This window comes from Canis lupus, chromosome 11 (genome assembly GCF_003254725.2).
Source record: "Canis lupus dingo isolate Sandy chromosome 11, ASM325472v2, whole genome shotgun sequence".
In the NCBI taxonomy this organism is placed as follows: Eukaryota; Metazoa; Chordata; class Mammalia; order Carnivora; family Canidae; genus Canis; species Canis lupus.
The window spans coordinates 25,136,224-25,157,779 of NC_064253.1; the positions used below are offsets into that span (position 1 = coordinate 25,136,224).

The following is a 21,556-nucleotide window of genomic DNA, read 5'->3' on the forward strand; positions in this document are numbered from 1 at the left end:
GTGTCATTTTCTATATAGTTAACACCCTATCAAATGTGTCTTTAGCTAGCCCTGTCCTGGTGGCATTTTCAGCAGCCACTACCCTTGCCTGGCACAGTAGGGGAATGTCAAGCAGCAAAGAAATCTAAAGTAGGTTTTTGTTGGTACATGGACTTTTCATCTTCAGTTGTTTCTAATGTGTGTTTTTTATTTTTAAAGATTTACGAGGGGCACCTGGGTGGCTCAGTGGTTGAGCATCTACCTTTGGCTCAGGGTTTGATTCCGGAGTCCCAGGACCAAGTCCCACATCAGGATTCTTGTATGGAGGCTGTTTCTCCCTCTGCCTGTGTCTCTGCCTCTCACTCTCTCTCTCTGTCATGAATAAATAAATAAAATCTTAAAAAAAAATTGTTCGTATCTTAAAAAAAAAAAAAAGATTTACGAGAGAGAGAGAAAGAGATTGCAAGACACTCAAGAGAGTGGCAGGGAGAAGGACTCCTTGCTGAGTAGGAACCCTGATGTGAGGCTCAATCCCAGGACCCCAGGACCCCAGGATCAGGACCTGAGCCAAAGGCAGACACTTAACCAACTAAGCCACCCAGGCACCCCCAATGTGTCTTATACAAATTAATTGCTGTTCTCTTAATTGGATACCACTTTACGATCACAAGAAATTTACATTTGTCTCATTAATATTCTAAATACTTCTGGATAAAATCAATTTTTTACTGGAAAATAAAAATCATACCCTAAAGCTATATTTTACCTTAGAAAATGCTATCCTATACACAAAACACATTCTTTAAAACTTATATTTTTAAAAACAATTTATTTTGCACGTAGTTACTTAAACCGTTAGGAAGGTTTGTTTGTTTTAATGTAGAAGCATGTATTTTACAATAAGATAGTGATTTGTTCTTTGAGGAACTTTAGGGTTCTTCTGCAGCTGGATTGTGACAAAGCTTTGGTTTGTTGGGATTATTTTTCAGTAGCCAATCAGCTAGCCAAATCTATGGAAAAAAGAAAAAAAAACTCTTAATAAACATTTCAATATATATACTATATAAATAATAAATATATACTATGAATGATATAAATTTATACTATATATACAAACTTACACTATAAGTAGTATAAATATATATCAATTTAAAACTTAGTTTTCAAAATCACTGAGAATGAGAAAATGACCATTAAAAAACTGAAACACTAAGTTTTGCATTATGCAAGATTGTGAAGTATAGATCCAAATTGGAAAAGAAGTAAACTATCTCCTTTTAACAGATGGCATGATCCTACATATAGAATCCCAAAGAATCCACAAGAAAGTTACTACAACTAATAAATGAACTCAGCAAAGTTGTAGGTGAAAAGATAACACAAAAATAATTTGTGTTGGGCAGCCTGGGTGGCTCAGTGGTTTAGCACCGCCTTCAGCCCAGGGCATGATCCTGGAGACCTGGGATCGAGTCCCGCGTGGGGCTCCCTGCATGGAGCCTGCTTCTCCCTCTGCCTGTGTCTCTGCCTCTCTCTTTCTTTGTGTCTCTCATGAATAAATAAAATCTTTAAAAAAAATCATTTGTGTTTCTACATATCAGCAATAACTCAAAAAGGAAAATAAGTAATAACTTTCATTTCAGTAGCATTAAAAAAAAATCTGGGAGTACATTTAACTAACTTGTATACTGAAAACTTTAAAATGTTGCTAAAAGACATTTAAAGACCTGAGTAAATGTAAAGATAACCTGTGTTCATGGATAGAAAGACTTAATACTATTTTTTCTTTTTTTTTTTTTAATGTTATTTTTAACGTAATCTCTATACCCAACGTGGGACTTGAACTCACAACCCTGAGATCAAACATCCCATGCCCCACCGACCAAGCCAACCAGGTGCCCCAAATGACTTAATACTGGTAAGACGTCATTATTATGCAAAGTGAGCTACAGATTCAATCCAATCCTTATGAAATTCCTAACAAATGGTTTTGCAGAAATGTTAAAGTCAATCCTCAAATTCATATGGAATTTCAAGAGGCTCTGAATATAGAAAACAATCATGAAAACAAAAAACAAACTTGGAGAATTTTCTGATTTCATTCCTTTTTTCTTTTTTTAAGTTTTTCATTTATTTACATAGTCTCTACACCCATTGTGGGGGTTACACTCATGATCCTGAGATCAAGAGCTGCATGCTTTTCTGACTGAGCCAGTCAGACACTACATTTTTTTTTTTTAAAGTAAACTCTACACCCAATGTGGAGCTTTAAGTCATGACCCCAAACTCAAGAGTCATATGTTCCAACGACTGAGCCACCCAGGAGCCTCCTGTCATCCACTTTTTTTTTTTTTTAAAGATTTTATTTATTTATTCGAGGCAGAGGGAGAAGCAGGTTCCATGCAGGGAGCCTGATATGGGACTCGATCCCTGGATCACACCCTAAACTGAAGGCAGATGCTCAACCACTGAGCCACCCAGGTGTCTCTCATCCACTTTTAACCAGAGTATAGAATGGTATAATCACTACAAAATTTGGCAATACTCATCCAAGTTAAAATTGTACATATCAAACACATCAAACAACATTATTTTAAAAATAGCATTTTTTTTTTTACTATTTCCATTTGTAGGAATTTATCCTATAGACATAGGGTACACAGACATATGAATGAAAATATTCACTGTTGGCGGTTTATAATAACAAAAGAGTAGAAACGACCTAAACTATTATCTATATGTGATCAATTAATAAACTGTAAAATATCAGTTCAAGAAAATGCCATAAGCTCTTCTTTTAAAACAGAGCAATTTTGTTTGTGGTGTTATTTAATAACTTATAATAAATATTGAGTATACAAGGTAAAAAGTATCAAATGGTGTGTTTAGTAGCTAGCATTTGTAAATGTTAATGTTAGGTAAAAATAAATATTGGGATCCCACATCAGGCTCCCTGCAGGGAGCCTGCTTCTCCCTCTGCCTGTGTCTCTGCCTGTGTCTCTGCCTCTTTCTGAGTCATGAATAAATAAATAAAATCTTTTTTAAAAAATTGCAGTTAATGTTTGAGCATGTATGCACCAGACATTCTAAGAATTTTACATGCATTCATACTTTTTTCTTTTTTTAAGATTTTATTTATTTATTCATGAGAGAGAGAGAGAGAGAGAGAGAGAGGCAGAGTCACAGGCAGAGGGAGAAGCAGGTTCCATGCAGGGAGCCTGACGTGGGACTCGATCCCTGGTCTCCAGGATCATGCCCTGGGCTGAAGGCGGCGCACTAAACCGCTGGGCCACAAGGGCTGCCCCTTTTTTTCTTTTAAGTAGGTTCCACACCCAGTATGGAGCCCAATGTGGCACTTGAACTCATGTTCCTGAGATGAAGACCTGAACTGATACCAAGAGTCAGATGCTGAGCACCTGGGTGGTTTAGTTGATTCAGCATCTGACTTCAGCTCAGGTCATAATCCCAGAGTCCTGGGATCGAGTCTTGCATTGAGCTACCTGCTCCAAATGGAGCCTGCTTCTCCCTCTCCCTCTGCCTTCCATTTCGCCTGCTTGTTCTCTCTCTTTTTCTGTCAAATAAAATCTTCAAAAAAAAAAAAAAAAAAAGAGTTAAGTGCCTAACTGACTGAACCACCCAGGCACCCCCTGTACATTTATACATTTAACCTTAACAATATCTCTATTATGTAGGCAGGTATTAATCTATTTGCATTGTACTGGTGAGAAGAGAAACACTCAGAGGTTAGATATCTGGAATCAGAGTTGAATCCAGGCAAAATGACTTCAAAGACAGGCTTAGGAAATGGAGCCAGGGGTATCTTTTTCTTTTCTTTACATTTTTCAGTAGTATCAGGTTTCTTACTAAATAAACATATGTTTTGTCACGATGAAAATGTCTATTAAAGAAATAACCTATCTAGGGGCACCTGGCTGGCTCAGTCAGTAGGGTGTGTGTGACTCTTGATCTCGGGGGATTATGAGTTTGACCTCCACATTGGGTATATTTAAGAAAAATACATAAAAGGAAAAAAAAAAAGAGAAAAACCTGCCTATCTTTTATTTTTGGTAAAAGTGACAAAGTTAGTAGGAGAGATTAAATCTTTTGTCTTCCAAAGGGGATTCCTTTTTATTTTTATTTTTTTAATTTTTTAAAAGATTTTATTTATTTATTTATGATAGTCACACAGAGAGAGAGAGAGAGGGGCAGAGACATAGGCAGAGGGAGAAGCAGGCTCCATGCGGGGAGCCCGATGTGGGATTCGATCCCAGATCTCCAGGATCGCGCCCTGGGCCAAAGGCAGGTGCCAAACCACTGCGCCACCCAGGGATCCCCAGGGATTCCTTTTTAGAATGGTAACAGAGGCTAGAGATATTTTGTCACGGTTGGTAATTATAATAACCTTTACTGAGGTGACTGGCTGGCTCAGTGGGAAGAACATGTCATTCTTGATTTTGAGGTTGTGAGTTCCAAGCTCCATGTTGGATATAAAGCTTACTTAAAAAATAAATAAGTGAAATAACCTTCCTTGATTATCTCTCAGTCTTCAAATGAGTGGGAGGACCTGCAAGGAAGGAGCAGAGAAGACATATGGCCCTGGACAACCTACTAGTTCCTCTTACCCAACTATTCTTCCACCTGACTGAACAATGCTGAGGTACCTAGGGACATGAATAAATATATTTTCAATGGAAAAATTTAGATATCATTAAAAATTAAAATGTTGAACAAAATTCAAATATATATCTAATTTTATCATTTGATTATATAAATTATACCCCAAAACAATGCTCTGCATTTGAAGGCCATAGTAACTGAAAATGTATTTAGAAACAATGTTGTTGGGATCCCTGGGTGGCGCAGCGGTTTGGCGCCTGCCTTTGGCCCAGGGCGCGATCCTGGAGACCCGGGATCGAATCCCACATCGGGCTCCCAGTGCATGGAGCCTGCTTCTCCCTCTGCCTGTGTCTCTGCCTCTCTCTCTCTCACTGTGTGCCTATCATAAAAAAAAAAAAAAAAAAAAAAAAAAAATTTAGAAACAATGTTGTTGATGGTTGATGGGACACCTGGGTGGCTCAGTGGTTTGGTGCCTGCCTTTGGCCCAGGGTGTGATCCTGGAGTCCCAGGATTGATTCCCACATTGAGCTCCCTGCATGGAGCCTGCTTCTCCCTCTGCCTGTGTCTCTGCCTCTGTCTCTCATGAATAAATAAGTAAAATCTGTAAAAAAAGAAAAAATAGAAACAATGTTGTTGTTTTTTTGCTTTATAGGAACAATGTTCTTAAAGAGTTAAAATGCAACAAAAGAATAAGTAATCAAAAGTTATATATAAGTATCTAAAATGTATATGAAATGGTTTTTATTTTTTTTAATTTTTTTTTAATTTTATTTTTTTTAATTTTTATTTATTTATGATAGTCACACACAGAGAGAGAGAGAGGCAGATACATAGGCAGAGGGAGAAGCAGGCTCCATGCACCTGGAGCCCGACGTGGGATTCGATCCAGGGTCTCCAGGATCGCACCCTGGGCCAAAGGCAGGCGCTAAACCGCTGCGCCACCCAGGGATCCCTGAAATGGTTTTTAAAATGCTCTTAATACTTCCACTGTTTCAAAAAAATACAATATTCTAAATATGAAAACTATAGACAACTTCTTTAGTGTGAATAAAAAGAGTTCTTACAAAAGGATCCGCTGGTTTCTCCTTACAAAGTGTTGTGAGTCCTTGAAGCAGAGTTGGTGTTACATATAAATTTAAATAGTCCTTAGCAGCTTGTCCAACTGGAATGGGCTCAATAATCACTGCAAATACAAATGTATTCCCCTTAAAACACAAATGATGAAATATTATATAATCATTACAAAGAAAGAAATTTTAGTAGATGATACTTATAAAAGTTTTTTTTTTCATAAAAAACAGAACTAGACACATAGCATACATAGTTTGTTCAAACACACACAAGCACTGGGACACCTGGGTGGCTCAGTGGTTGAGCATCTGCCTTCGGCTCAGGGTGTTATCTCACGTCTTGGGATGGAGTCCCATTTTGGGCTCCCTGTAAGGAGCCTGCCTCTCCCTCTGCCTATGTCTCTGCCTCTCTCTCTCATGAATAAATAAATAAATCTTTTTTTTCAAGATTTTATTTATTCATGAGAGACACAGAGAGAGAGAGAGAGAGGCAGAGACACGGCAGAGGGAGAAGTAGGCGCCGTGCAGGGAGCCCGACGCAGGACTTGATCCCGGGTCTCCAGGATCATGCCCTGGGCTGAAGGTGGCGCTAAACCACCGAGCCACCCGGGCTGCCCTAAATAAATAAATCTTAAAATAATAATAATAATAATCTTTTTTAAAAATTGAAAACTTCATAAACTCTAGATAAACGTCCCTTATTTCATATGATTTGCAAATATTTCCTACTAGTTTGTGGCTAACCTCAATATTTTTATTATTTTTATTATTTTTTAAAATATTTTATTTATTTATTCATGAGAGACACAGAGACACAGGCAGAGGGAGAAGCAGGCTCCATGCAGGGAGCCTGATGTGGGACTCAACCCGGGACTCCAGGATCATGCCCTGGGCCGAAGAGAGGCGCCAAACCGCTGAGCCATCCAGGGATCCCTTCTCAATTTTTTTTTTTTTTTAAGATTTTATTTATTTATTCATGAGAGACATAGAGGGAGAGAGGCAGAGACACAGGCAGAGGGAGAAGCAGGCTCCCTGCAGGGAGCCTGATGCGGGATTCGATCCCTGGCGGGGTCACGCCCTAAGCTGAAGGCAGATGCTCAACCTCTGAGCCACCCAGGCGTCCCCTCAATATTTTTAATGTTGGCTTTTGAAACATTAAAAGGGACATATTCTTTTTTTTTTTTTTAACATTTTATTTGTTTATTCATAGAGACACAGAGAGAGAGAGAGGCAGAGACACAGGCAGAGGGAGAAGGCTCCATGCAGGGACCCTGATGTGGGACTCGATCCCAGGTCTCCGGTATCACGCCCTGGGCTGGAGGCGGCACTAAACCCGCCGATCCACCAGGGCTGCCCAAAAGAGACATATTCTTATTCATCTTCATATTTCTTTTAATTTTGAGGTAGCCTAATTTATCAATAGTTTTTTGTATCATGTTTTTGATGTCATATTAAAAAAAATCCCTTTGTCCAACCCAAGATCATGAAGATTTTCCATGTTTTCTTCTAGATATTTTTAGCTCTTGTGTTTAGGTCTATGATCCATTGTTAAGTTTTGTATTAGGTGTGAAACAAGGATCTGAATTCTTTCTCTCTTTTCTTTTTTTGCATGTGGATATTCAGTTGTCCTAGCATCATTTGCAGAAAAGATCATCCTTTCCCCATCAGACTGTCCAGGTGCCTTTGTTGAAAATCAACTGACCATAAATGTAAGGATTTATTCCTAGATTCTCACTTCTGTTTCATAATCTAAATATCTAGTAAAATACTGTCTTAATTATCTCTTAATTATTGTCGTCTCATAGTAAGATTTGAAATAAGATTAGTGGAAGCTCTCCAACTTATTTCTTCTGTTTAAAAATTGTTTTACCTTGCCTAAATCTTTTGCAATTCCATATAAATTTTCGAATCAGCTTGCCAACTTCTACATAAAAGAATGTATGGATTTTGATAGGAAGTGCATTAAATTAATTGGTCAGTTTGGAAAGAACTGCCATCCGAACAATACTGACTCTTCTAATCCATCAATACGGGATGTCTCTTTATTTTAGATAGTCTTTCACTTCTTTCAGTAATTTTTTTTAAAGATTTTATTTAAAAAAAAATAAAGATTTTATTTGTTTATTCATGAGAGACACAGAGAGAGAGGCAGAGACACAGGCAGAGGGAGAAGCAGGCTCCATGCAGGGAGCCCGATGTGGGACTTGATCCCAGAACCCCAGGATCATGCCCTGAGCCAAAGGCAGATGCTTAACCGCTGAGCCATCCAGTGTCCCTCTTTCATTAGTGTTTTATGCATTTCAGTGTATAAGAATTGCATTTCTTTTGTTAAATTTATTCCTAAGTATTATTTATTTATGTAATTTCAGTATAAGTGACACACAGTGTGTTATACTAGTTTCAGGTATACAACATAATGATTCAACAATTCTATATATTGCTCAGTGTTCAAGTGTACTCTTAATCCCCCCCTTTGGGATGCTTGGGTGGCTCAGTGGTTGAGCATCTGCCTTCAGCTCAGGTCGTAATCCCAGGGTCCTAGGATCGAGTCCCACATCAGGACCTCTGCATGGAGCCTGCTTCTCCCTCTGCCTGTGTCTCTGCCTCTCTCTCTCTCTCTCTCTGTCTCTCTCATGAATAAATAAATAAATCTTAAAAAAAAAAATCCCCCCTTCACCTATTTCATCATCCCCCACCCAGCTATTCTTTGGTAACCAACAGTTTGTTTTCTTTTTTCTTTCTTTCTTTCTTTCTTTCTTTCTTTCTTTCTTTCTTTCTTTCTTTCTTTCTTTCTTTCTTCTTTCTTTCTTTCTTTCTTTCTTTTTCTTTCTTCTTTTTTTTTAACAGTTTGTTTCTAAGACTGTATTTTGGTCTCTTTTTTCTTTGTTTATTTTGTTTTGTAAATCCCACCTATGAGTGAAATAGTATTTATTATTTTGATGCTATTGTGAATGACATTATTTCTTTCATTTTTAGATTGTTTCTACATTTTTTTTAAGATTATTTGAAATAGAGTGCACATGAGCAAGGAGGGGTGGGTGGGTCAGAGAGAGACAAAGAGAAAGAGAGAATCCTGAAGCCGACTCCCTGCTGAAAGCCTAAACCCCACAACCCTGAGATCACGATCTGAGCTGAAATCAAGAGTCATTAGCTTAACTGACTGAGCCACCCAGGTGCCTATCTACCTCTATATATTTTTGCTGGTTATTTATTATTTGTCTAGCAACTAGGTTTGGGTAAATTAATGTGAAAATAAAGAATGTTTTCATGTTTCTTACACAGATGAACCTTCATGGCAGTTTTTGAAGATTTCTAATGACATTTGTAGTTTATATATTGTATTATTTTTATAGATTTTTAAAATATGCTCATCTTGAGAGCAGGGACATATTCTTATTCATCTTCATATTTCTGGCACATAGTAGGTAATTCAATAAATTTGTTAAGGAATGGAATATAGCAAAGCCATGAATTAGCCATCTCTATTGAAAGGGAGAGGTAAGGGCACTACTTTTTTTTCAAAGGTTAGGAACATGTCTGAATATCTTTATGGCTTGCTTGAGGGACTCCTCATACAAGATTTTGCACATGATTCTTGACTGATTGGTAAGCAAGAGGGAGCTCATACCCCAAACCCTGAGAATTTACTCCAAAGAACTTCACAATCTCACAGAAAAGATCTGCAGCATGGCAGGTAATCATTTATATTTATCTTACAACTGCTGCTTCTCAAATGTCTAACTATGTCTCTTAAACTCATGTTAAGAGGACAAATTAATGGGTAAAATCAAAAGCAATCTAAAATACCAGTTTAGGGATATAATCCTATGAGTAAGAAGTGCTTCCCCCCAAAAAGGACTAGAAAAAACAAAACAATAATAGCAGTTAATAGTTGAGCACATATGCACCAAACACTCTTAAGAATTTTACATGCATTTATACGTTCAACCCTAACAATATCCCTAGTAGGTAGGAAGGTACTAATAATATTTGCATTTTACTGATGAGAAGAGAAAAACTCAGAGGTTAGATGCCTGGAGTCAGAGGAAAGATGTAATTCACTAGTAGGACTAAATCTAAAGTACTATCACATTAAAAAGACATTTCATGTTTGAGATGTACTTTAAAATAATATGGAAGCATGAGAAGTTGAAGAGATTATAGATGAAATAAGACCGATCATAATTATCTAAGTTGGGTGATAGGTTCATTAGGAATTTATTATAGGAATTTATTATATTATTTTGTCTACTTTTGATGTTTGAAATTTTCCACAATAATTCCAAAGAAAAAGATACCCTAATGGAAGAGACATATGATAAAAATTAGATCAATAACAATAAAATATGTAAGTAGGCAAATCCTTTCGTGTACAGATACCTATAAGACAGTTTTTGTGAGGCATCCAGCAGGCTCAGTGGGTGGAGCATGAGGCTCTTTATCTCAAGGTCATGAATTCAAGACCTACATTCACTGTAGAGATTACTTAAAAATTAAAAAATGAAAGTAAAATAAATAAAAATCAATAGCTAAAAAACCAAAACAAAACCCATCAGCTTTTGTTTGTCTAAGAATCAGGACCTATAGTGCTGCATGGGTGGCTCAGTTGGGCTCAGGTCATGATCCCAGGGATGAGCCCCATCTGGGTGACCAGTAGGCTCCCTGCTCAGGGGGAGTCTGCTTCTCTCTCTCCACCACCCCATCCCACACTCATGCTCTCTCTTAAATAAATAAATATCTTTTTAAAAAGGAAAAAAAAAAGATTCAGGACTTTTATTTTTAAAAATATTTTATTTATGTATTCATGAGAGACACAGATAGAGAGAGAGAGAGAGAGAGAGAGAGAGAGAGGCAGAGACAGAAGCAGGTTCCATGCAGGGAGCCTGATGTGGGACTCAATCCCGGGTCTCCAGGATCAGGCCCTGGGTGAAGGCGGTGCCAAACCACTGAGCCACCCGGGCTGCCCACCGATTCAGGACTTTTAAATCTCCAAGACTGATTTATTTTCTTTGAATAAATCATCAGTAGAAAATACTAAGGTATAGGCCTAAATGACTTAAGAGAAAAATAATAGGCCAAAAAAATATTTGAAGCTTCCCAAGGCTTTACATCTTTTTCTTTGTAACAGAAATCACCAAGTTTTCTTCTGGATATAAAAATATTATTATTTTTAAATTTTATTTATTTATTCATGAGAGACACAGAGAGAGAGAATGAGAGAGGCAGAGGGAGAAGCAGGCTCCATGCAGGGAGCCCAATGTGGGACTCGATCCTGGGTCTCCAGGATCACACCCTGGGCTGAAGGCAGTGCTAAACCACTGAGCCACCTGGGCTGCCCTAAACATATTATTGAAAACAAACTAAAAACCTCAATGCTGTTCCTTACTATGCCCACATCTAAAGATTTACAACTTCCATAACAGGAAGGGAACAAAAAAGGGCCTGAGACCTACTAATTTCACAATAAACTATGAGAGAAAGTGAGAAATCTATCATAATTTCCAAGGGAGACTGCTTTTGTCATGTGTAACAAACTTATGCATTAGGGAGAACTTCAGGAATTGCAACAAAGGAGAAGAGAAACCCTAAACATGGCTAATAAAAAAGTAAACATCAAAAGATTCCCCACAGGACCAATTTAGTTCTGAGGGAAATATTGAGTTTTACATTCTTGGTCTCAAGACTGTAAGTAACTATAACTTGAAAATATGACAAAATATACAGAGAAAAACTCTGTTCTTTCCTAGCTACATCACCCAAATGAAAGAAAAAGCAAGCAACAGGGACATGTACTTGACTAAATTACTCATCAGTAACTCACCATCAGGAAACATGAATTGAATTTCTCTTTCTGCTGCGGCAAAATCATTGCTCCCGTGAAGTGCATTCCTTAAGTCATCTGTGCCATAAATTGCCCTTAGACTAAAAGTACGTTAGAAAAATAAATAAATAAATAAATAAATAAATAAATAAATAAATAAATGTACGTTAGAGATGATGAACACCCAATGTGATAGCCTTTCCTTACTCTTTACATATGCATTCTACTTAGGAATTTTACAGAAGCATTGCCACTTCTCTCACATATGGAAGTTTTAATCTATTTTTTTTAATTTATTTTTGTTTATTTATGATAGTCATACAGAGAGAGAGAGAGGCAGAGACACAGGCAGAGGGAGAAGCAGGCTCCATGCACCGGGAGCCCGACGTGGGATTCGATCCCGGCTCTCCAGAATCGCGCCCTGGGCCAAAGGCAGGCGCCAAACCGCTGCGCCACCCAGGGATCCCGGTTTTAATCTATTTTGAATTTAAGGTTAAATCTATCTAGATGAGTGTCAACTATATTTAAATCTGCAGGAGGGATACATTGGAAAATAGGAATTTGTTGGGTGAAGAGGTGTTGCTTTGTGAGAAGTGAAAGGGCAACATATATTAAAAAATGTAAGAATTCAATGTCCTCCCTGGTTTCCAAACTTTGATGATAATGCTGAAAATCTGGTTTTCCGGCCTTCTACTACCAAAATTATTTTAAAAAGCCATGCCAATTTTCCTATGGAAAAATCCTATGTCAGTGGCAGTTTAATTCAAGGATGAGAGAATTAGTCTAATCAGTCATAAATCAGACATTCCCTGAGGACTTTTGGGGTACTTGGTATTAAGATAAACATTTCTATACCTAAAATGTAAAACTGACTCTACCCTCATCCCAAATAAAAAACCAAAAAGTTGGCTTAGGAAAACTTTCAAATGAAAATAAACTGCTATTACAATCAGTTTTGGGAGTGTTTTTTGTTGTTTTTTTCATTTTTATAGTTGGATTCCATTTTTCCCCGTTGGAAAGTTACCTGTCTGGGTGTGTCTCCTTAGCTACTAAGGTATTAGTTGGTCCCAAAAGTTCTTTCCAGTAAGAGATGGCTTTATGTCTAGCTAATATCATGGCAACAAGTGGTCCAGAACTCATGTAAGCTGTTAAATTGGGGAAAAACATTTTCCCATACTGTTCCACATAAAAGTTACTACAGTGCTCAGGGCTGAGATGCAGTTTTCTTCTCTATAAGAGAAACAAAGTCAACAAAAGTATTTAAAATGACAGTTCAATAATAATTAAGTCATTAATAACTTGAAATTAATACTAATCTGATTATAAATTTGAGATTTTTGTATTACAAAGAAAGGGAGAGGTAAGAAAGCTAAATGTAGGGCAGCCCGGGTGGCTCAGGGGTTTGGCTCCACCTTCAGCCCAGGGCCTGATCCTGGAGACCGGGGATTGAGTCCCATGTTGGCTTCCTGCATGGAGCCTGCTTCTCCCTCTGCCTGTCTCTGCCTCTCTGTCTCTCATGAATAAACAAAATCTTAAAAAAAAAACAAATTGATAATGAGGGGCACCTAGGTGAGTCATTTGGTTAAGTGTCTGACTTCAGCTCCGATTTCTCAGGGCTCTGATGTCGAGCCTTCAGCTGGGGGGTAGGGAGGATTCAGCTCAGCAGCGGGTCTGCTTCTCCCTTGCTCTTGCTCTCTGCTCCTCTCCCTGCCTCATGCTCACTCTCTCAAAAATAAAAAATGGATAATGAATCAGTAATTCTGGAGTGTCTAGGTGGCTCAGTTGGTCTGCCTTGGGCTCAGGTCTTAGGGTCTTAGGATGAAGCCTCCCATGGGGCTCCCTGCTCAGCAGGGTGTCTGCTTCTCCCTCTGCCCACAGCCCATCCACTGCCCCCACCATGCTGTCTCTCAAATAAATAAATACTAAAAAAAAAAAAAAAAATCAGGTCAGGAAGCCTGGCTGGTTCAGCCAGTGGAGCATGTGGCATGTGACTCTTGGTCTTGGGGTTTTGAATTTGAGCCCCACCCTGGGTGTGAAGACTGATTAAAAATAAAATCTTCAGGAGTGCCTGGATGGCTCAGTCAGTTAAGCTTCTGCCTTGGGCCCACATCATGATCCCAGGGTCCTGGGACCCAGCCCTGCATTAGAGCCCCACATCAGGCTCCCTGCTCAGTGGGGAGTTTGCTTCTTTCTCTCCTGTTCCCCCTGCCTGTGCTCCCTGTCAAATAAATTTAAATAAATCTTTTTTTTTTCTGCCCCTCCTCCCATTCAAATTTAAATAAATCTTTAACAAAATAGGACCAGGTAAAATATTTTGGAATTTGGGTGAATATTTTCACAAAAAGAAGCAGTATTAAATAGTATCAGGAAAGGAAACTTTTATTTTGCTTTTTGTTTTTTGGGTTTTTGGGGAAACTTTATTTTGTAACAAAGCATAGACCGCCACCTACTGAAAGGATGCATCATTTTTCAGAGTCTCCCTAGGTGCAACAAGAAAGGTTCAAGTTCAATGGACTTCCAACTACAAGAAAGTCTTTTTTTTTTTTTTTTTTTTTAAGATTTTATTTATTTAGCAACGCCTGGGTGGCTCAGCGGTTGAGCATCTGGCTTTGGCTCAGGGAATGATCCCAGGAATCTGGGATTGAGTCCTGCATGGAGCCTGCCTCTGCCTCTCTCTCCCTCTGCCTTTGTCACTGCCTCTCTCTCTGTCTCTCATGAATTAAAAAGAAAAAAGAAAAAAAAATATTTTATTTATTCATGAGAGATGGAGAGAGAAAGAGGCAGAAGCAGGCTTCCCTCGGAGCCGGGAGCCCGATGTGGGACTTGATCCCAGGACACTTGGGATCATGACCCAAGTAGAAGGCAGATGCTTAATGGACTGAGCCACCCCAATTGCCCCTAAAGCTTATTTTAAAAGCATACAGAACAAAGAATAAATATTGTACAATTCCACTTACATGAGATATCTGAAATAGTCAAAGTCAGAGAGACAAAAAAAAGCAGAATAGTGCCTACTATTCTTCCCTGTCTGGGAAGAGGGGTAAACAGAGTGAGTGAGTAATGAGCACAGTTTCAGTTTCAGATGAAGAAAAAGTATAAGAGATGGATGGTGATGGCTGAACAATAAAGGGAATGTACTTAAGATCACTAAACTGTACACCTAAAAATGATAAATTTATGTTGTATATATTTTATCACAATTAAAACAAGAATGAAGCATACACTATACCAAAGCTTTCTTGGGTATGAAATTTACTGCTGAAAAAAAAAAACACGAAATTTACTGCTGATTAGGAAAAGTGTTAAATATTAGTATTTATGCTAATTAACATTCTCACCAGTCAAGGACCAACTACTGCAAAGTAGGTTTTCATATTGAAATTCATATAGTCAAGAAAAAGAAATCTGAGAAATTACAAAACCATCTGGTTTAGTATAATCCTTGATTCTATTATTTAAAATTATGATGTGAGGCGCCTGGGTGCCTCAGTCAGTTAAGTGTCTGCCTTTGGCTCAGGTCATGATCCTGGGGTCCTGGGATCAAGTCCCAAGTCGGCTCCCTGCTCATCAAGGAGCCTACTTCTCCCTCTCTCTGCCTCCTCCCTCTCTTCATGCTCTCAAATAAATAAATAAAATCTTAAAAAAAATAAAGATGTGTCAGTATTTGTGATTCATAGGCATATTTAACATGAGCTACTTAAGTTTTTCACTGTTTCTAAAATACGGACTTCTAAAAAAACTTAAATATGTTATCTTTATCTTATTTGTAGACTTCATTTAATATTTTTTCCCCCAAAACTTAATGGGTAATAAACTTACAGGGATAGGGCAACCCGGGGGGCTCAGCGGTTTGGCGCTGCCTTCAGCCCAGGGCCGGATCCTGGAGACCTGGGATTGAGTCCCACATCAGGCTCCCGGTTTGGAGCCTGCTTCTCCCTCTGCCTGTGTCTCTGCCTCTCTCTCTCTCATAAATAAATAAATAACATCTTTAAAAAATAATAAAAAAATAAATAAACTTAGAGGGATAAGAAATTCAAAACACTATAGAAAGGCATATTGAAAAATCAGATTTCCATTCCTGTCTTAATTCACCCTGTTCTTCCTTGCCCTCAAATAGGCAACCATTTTTAATCTCCTAGTGCTTCATTTTGCAAACACTGGCAAACATGAATATGTATTTTTCTATCACAAAAGATTGCTATATACAGCTGTCATCTTCCTTTTTGTAACAGAATGTGGAGAAGTTCCTCTTTTTTCATTTTCAATTAGTTGCATAGTAATCAATTTGGTGGTTTCATCAGGTTTTTTTTTTTTTTTTTAAATTTTATTTATTCATGAGAGAGACAAGCAGGAGGAGAAGCAGGCTCCTCACCTGGAGCCCAATCCTGGAGCCCAGGATTCTGGGATCACAACCTTAGCCAAAGGTAGACGCTCAACCACTGAGCTACTGTATTGCCCCTGTCAGAGTAAACTTAACCAATCCCCCCCCTCCTTTTTTTTAAAGATTTTATCTATTTATTCATTAGACAGAGAGACAGAGGCAGAGACACAGGCAGAGGGAGAAGCAGACTCCATGCAGGGAGCCCGACGTGGGACTCGATCCTGGGTCTCCAGGATCAGGCCCTGGGCAGAAGGCGGTGCTAAACCGCTGAGCCACCCAGGCCACCCTCCCTTTTTTTTTTTTTTTAGATTTTTTTTTTAATTTTTAAAAATTTGTTCATGAGAGATACAAAGAGAGAGAGAGAGAAAGAGAGAAAGAGAGAGAGGCAGAGACACAGGAGGAGGGAGAAGCAGGCTCCATGCCAGAACCCAAGGCGGGACTCGATCCCGGGACTCCAGGATCGCGCCCTGGGCCAAAGGCAGGCGCCAAACCGCTGAGCCACCCAGGGATCCCCTTTTTTTAGATTTTTAAAAAAGTGATCTCTACACCCAACATGGGGCTTGAATTTACAACCTCCAAATCAAGAGTCACATCTCTACCAACTGAGCCACCCAGGAGCCTCTATTCAACTAATCTAAGGCTGTGTTTGTTTTCAATCTTTTGCTCAAAAATAAACAAAGCTGCAAAAAATAACCTGTATATGTGTCATTTCATATTAATACATGGGTCACAGCAGGGATTCCCACGTTAGAACTGCTGAACCAAAGGATAGATATAATATTGTTAGGTAACTGCAAGATTCCCTTCCATACTTGTACCATTCACTTTTATATTTTTGCTAGATGGTATTTCAGTGGTGGGTTTTTAAAAAGATTTTGTTTTTGGGCAGCCGCGATGGCTCAACTGTTTAGCGCCGCCTTCAGCCCAGGGCATGATCCTGGAGATCCGGGTTAGAGTCCCACGACGGGTTCCTTGCATGGAGCCTGCTTCTCCCTCTGCCTGTGTCTCTGCCTCTCTGTGTATATCTGTCTGTCATGAATAAATAAATAAATGAATAAATAAATAAAATCGGGATCCCTGGGTGGCGCAGCGGTTTGGCGCCTGCCTTTGGCCTAGGGTGCGATCCTGGAGACGCAGGATCGATTCCCACGTCGGGCTCCCGGTGCATGGAGCCTGCTTCTCTCTGCCTGTGTCTCTGCCTCTCTTTCTCTCTCTGTGACTATCATAAATAAGTAAAAATTAAAATAAAATAAAATAAAATAAAATATTTTAAAAAATAAAAAAATAAAAAGATTTTGTTTTTAAATAATTTTTACACCCAATGTGGGGCTCAAACTCACAACCCCAAGATCAACAGTTGCATGCTCTACCAACTAAGCCAGCCAGGCACCCTCAGTGTTTTGTGTTTTTCCTTCTTAGAGCTTGGTCATCTTTTCGTATGTTTAAGACATATTTGTTTTTCTGTGACCATCCACATGTTCTACCCATTTTCAACTTTTTATCTTTTTTCTATGAACTCTTCACATATTGAAAGATTAACCCTTTGTGTTAAGAATTGAGGATCTTTTTTCCATGTTTCATTTGTTCTCAAGTTTTTACTTTATGATGTTTAGTTGGCTATGCAGTTTTTTATGTTTATCGTTTTGTCAATCTTTTCTTTTATGGCTTCCAGACAATAAATCATAGTAAAAAAGGCTGTCCCCCAAAGGCTATCCCACTCGAAGAATAAAAAGAAATTCATGTATCTTTTCTTCTAGAATTTATACCATTTAAGTTTAAATATCTAAATCTTAGATCCTTTTGGAGTTTACCCTGGTTATACAGTATATTTGAATCCAACCTTTTTAATGGCTACCCAATTTTCCTAAAATTTTTATTTTTTTTAAGATTTTATTTATTTATTCATAAGAGAGAGAGAGAGAGAGGCAGAGACACAGGAGGAGGGAGAAGCAGGCTCCATGCCAGAACCCGAGGCGGGACTCGATCCTGGGACTCCAGGATCACACCCTGGGTGGAAGGCAGGCGCTTAAACCAGTGAGCCACCCAGGCTGCCCTTTCCTAACATTTATTAAGAAGTTCTTTACCTGAGTCTCTTAACTATATTAAATATTTCATTATACATTCCTGCACTATTTCCTTACACTTTCTTGTACCATTCCTATCCCGAGCTTTTACCTATGCTTCTAAACTCAAATGAAATTTCTTATCTTCCCTGAAGATGAAGTTTTCTTTTTAAAACCCTGACAAAACAGGGGCACCTGGGTGGCTTAGTCAGTTAAGTGTCTGCTTTAGCTCATGTCATGATCCCTGAGGCCCATATCTGACTTTCTGCTCAGCAACAAGTCTGCTTCTCCCTCTCTCTCTCCCTCTATGATCTCTCCGGCTCTCATTCTCTCTCAAAAAAATAAATACAATCCTTTTTAAAAGATAAAAACAAAGCACTGACAAAATAGACAATATGACACTTTACAAATATAAGAGAATTAAAAACCTGGAATTTCAAATAGGAATAATACAAAAAAGGAATATTCAAAATATTCCATTCTATTTGATAATCTTCATTTTTAAAAAGATTTTATTTATTTATTTATTTATTTATTTATTTATTTATTTATTCAAAAGAGACACAGAAAGAGAGGCAGAGACACAGGTAGAGGGAGGAGAAGCAGGCTCCATGCAAGGAGCCCAATGCGGGACTCAATCCTGGAAATCCGGGATCATGCCCTGAGCCAAAGGTAGACGCTCAACCACTGAGCCACCCTGGCGCCCCAAGATTTTATTTTTTATGAGAGATACAGAGAGACAGAGACAGAGGCAGAGACGTAGGCAGAGGGAGAAGCAGGCTCCTGCGAGGACCTTGGGATCACAACCTGAGCCAACATTAGAGGCTCAACCACTGAACCACCCAGGCATCCCTGTTTGATCATCTTTAACACTCTTCTTACATACATTTTCAAACTTTTACCAATGCAGGATAAGGCTTAAAACATTAAATGGTTTTGTTTTTGTTTTTGTTTTTTTAAGATTTTATTTATTTGAGAGGGGGAGAAAGAGAGAGACAGGAGCAGGAGGAGGAGCAGAGGGAGAATCAGGCTCCTCGCTGAGCAGGGAGCAGGAAGCAGGATGAGGGACTTGGTCCCAAGACCTGGAGATCACAACCTAACCAAAAGGCAGATGTTTAACCGACTGAGCCACTCAGGTGTCCCGAAACATTAAATGTTTGTTGTTGTTTTTTTTAAGATTTTATTTATTTATTTATTATTTATTTATTTATTTATTTTTATTTATTTATGATAGTCACAGAGAGAGAGAGAGAGAGGCAGAGACACAGGCAGAGGGAGAAGCAGGCTCCATGCACCGGGAGCCCGATGTGGGATTCGATCCCGGGTCTCCAGGATCGTGCCCTGGGCCAAAGGCAGACGCTAAACCACTGCGCCACCCAGGGATCCCATTTTATTGATTTATTCATGAGAGACAGAGAGAGGCAGAGACACAAGCAGAGGGAGAAGCAGGCTCCCTGTAGGGTGCCCAATGCAGGACTCGATCCTGGGACCTTGTGATCACAACCTGAGTCAAAGGTAGATGCTCAACCACTAAGCCACCCAGTTGCCCCCATTTTGAAAAAAAATTCCGGGTGCCTGGATGGCTCAGGGATTGAGCGCACCTGCCTTTGGCTCAGGTTGTGATCCCGGGGTCCTGGGATCGAGTCCCACATCGGGCTTTACACAGGGAGCCTGCTTCTCTCTCTGTCTATGTCTCTGCCTCCCTGTCTGTGTCTCTCATGAATTAATAAATAAAATCTTTAAAAAAATAATTGAAAAAAATTCCAACAATCTAAAAGCCCATCAATTGAGGAACAAGTAAATAACTTGTGGTTCATTCACACAGGGGAATATTACACAGAAGTTAGGAAGAATGAGAGATTCAGATATAATAACTGAGCAACTTTGTAAAAGGGGTCAAGGGAAGAAGACTGTCCTATTTTATAGGGGGAAATGTTTGTAAATGCTTACAAAAATCCTGCAAAGAAAAAAAATATCCTGCAAAGACAGAAGGCACTAAGTAGTTGCCTTTTCTGGAGATTGAGACTTGGGTGAGAGAGGAGAGGAGGAAAAGGAATTTTAATTCTCATTTTAGGGATCCCTGGGTGGCGCAGCGGTTTAGCACCTGCCTTTGGCCCAGCGCGATCCTGGAGACCCGGGATCGAATCCCACGTCGGGCTCCCAGTGCATGGAGCCTGCTTCTCCCTCTGCCTATGTCTCTGCCTCTCTCTCTCTGTGTGTGTGACTATCATAAATAAATAAAAATTAAAAAAATTAATTCTCGCTTTATATCCTTTTGAAAAATGAAAGAATTTATTTAATTTTTTAAAGATTTTATTTATTTGATAGAGAGTACAAACAGGGGGAGTGGCAGAGGGAGAGGGAGAAACAGGCTCCCCACTGAAGTGGGGAGTCCTATGCAGATCCTGGGACCCTAGGATCAAGACCTGGGCAGAAGGTAGATGCTTAACCAACTGAGCCACCCAGGTACCCCCTGAAAAAAACTTTAAAACTAACACATATAACTTTTATACTGAAAAATTAAAATAAATCTAAGTTTAGTACTAAGCACTAAAGCACTGAATAGGTTAACATATTTAAACTTTTTCTTTTTTTTTTTTTTAAGGAGCAAAGAGAATAAAAACCATCATCATCATGCCCAGAAGTTACCTGAACAATGGTGAATCCAGATCTGAGAATAATATCCTGTATCTCCTCCTCTTTGTCAGCAATATCTGGTTTGATAATAGCCAAAGTTTTTTCTACATATATCTGAGGTGGGGGCATTGATAGCTCCATTCTGCCTTTCCAGGGTACAATTTAGGAGATTCTCCACAGGTATCAACTGCAATGACATGCATCACCCCCACCCCAAATTTAATGTAATTGTGATTATAAACAGCATTATTAGGCGCTTGATTTTATTAGCTTATAAAGTTAGAAACTGCCGAATCTTTTTCGATAAGCAGTCTCAATAATACAATGGGGGGGGGGGTGCGCCTCGCCTCGATGGCCCAGTCCAGGGAGCAGGTGCCTCCATCTCTGGATTGGGGTTCGAGCCCCAGGATGGGTGTAGAGATTACATAAATAAATAAACAAAAAGTACAATTTCTACTCTATGTCTAATTCATGCCCTTGGTTTTCCTAAACACTTTCGTTGAGGTACAGAGGCCAGGGGCAACCCGAAGGCCTGCGTGCGGCGCAGACTCTCGCAACTGCTGGTGAACTGTCTACCCTGCCCCCGCCCCCCCCCACCCCCGCCCTTCTCCCGCCCCTCCCAGAAGGTCTTGCACTGGATCTGGCCTGACTGGAAAGCAGCATTCCCAGGTCCTAGTGCCAATTTGAAGTGCACTCGCAGACCCCACGGGAGCAGCCCTTCCGTACGCACTCACCCTGCCGCCCACTCCTGCTGGGCCACCGCAGCCTGTTGCTAAGAGACCCAAAGCAAAGTTCAGGGACGGTGGCTCCAGAGGGCCAATCCCAGCACAGCGCGTCACAGACTTTGGGTTCCTTTATAATGAAGAGAAGGGGCCACTACAAGTCTCTTTATTCCCCCCTTGCCAATCTTAGAGTACTAGACGTTTTCCAACATTGTCCTCATCTTATTTATTTTTTATTTTTATTTTTATTTTTTATTTATGATAGTCAC

The 21,556-nt window shown here is 39.4% G+C and overlaps 1 protein-coding gene across 3 annotated transcripts; it reads right to left on the minus strand.

The window, feature by feature from the left end:
- Nucleotides 1-788: 788 nt before the first annotated feature.
- Nucleotides 789-21,436, minus strand: NME5 (NME/NM23 family member 5). 3 transcript variants are annotated; one of them, XM_025432838.3, is made up of 7 exons: nucleotides 21,300-21,436; nucleotides 20,578-20,752; nucleotides 12,509-12,714; nucleotides 11,485-11,585; nucleotides 5,658-5,776; nucleotides 4,504-4,540; nucleotides 789-989 (listed from the first exon to the last, which is right to left on the minus strand). In XM_025432838.3, exons 2-6 carry the CDS (start codon nucleotides 20,704-20,706, stop codon nucleotides 4,523-4,525), a joined length of 573 nt encoding a protein of 190 aa, XP_025288623.1. In that variant the 5' UTR covers nucleotides 20,707-20,752; nucleotides 21,300-21,436; the 3' UTR covers nucleotides 789-989; nucleotides 4,504-4,522. The 3 variants fall into 3 exon arrangements, with proteins under 3 accessions (XP_025288623.1, XP_025288621.1, XP_025288622.1); XM_025432836.2 differs by lacking the exon at nucleotides 4,504-4,540; XM_025432837.3 differs by lacking the exons at nucleotides 4,504-4,540; nucleotides 21,300-21,436 and adding an exon at nucleotides 21,216-21,284.
- Between the last annotated feature and the right edge of the window lie 120 nt (nucleotides 21,437-21,556).

What these genes read in the sequence shown, in the direction of transcription:
- NME5 (XM_025432836.2), bottom strand. Translation starts at nt 20,706, where the DNA reads ATGGAGCTATCAATGCCCCCACCTCAGATATATGTAGAAAAAACTTTG. An exon ending in CTGGATTCACCATTGTTCAG is followed by an intron (nt 12,715 to 20,577) that starts GTAACTTCTGGG and finishes TTTCTCTTATAG; the next exon opens with AGAAGAAAACTGCATCTCAG. An exon ending in AGAAACCAGCGGATCCTTTT is followed by an intron (nt 990 to 5,657) that starts GTAAGAACTCTT and finishes TTTTTTCCATAG; the next exon opens with ATTTGGCTAGCTGATTGGCT.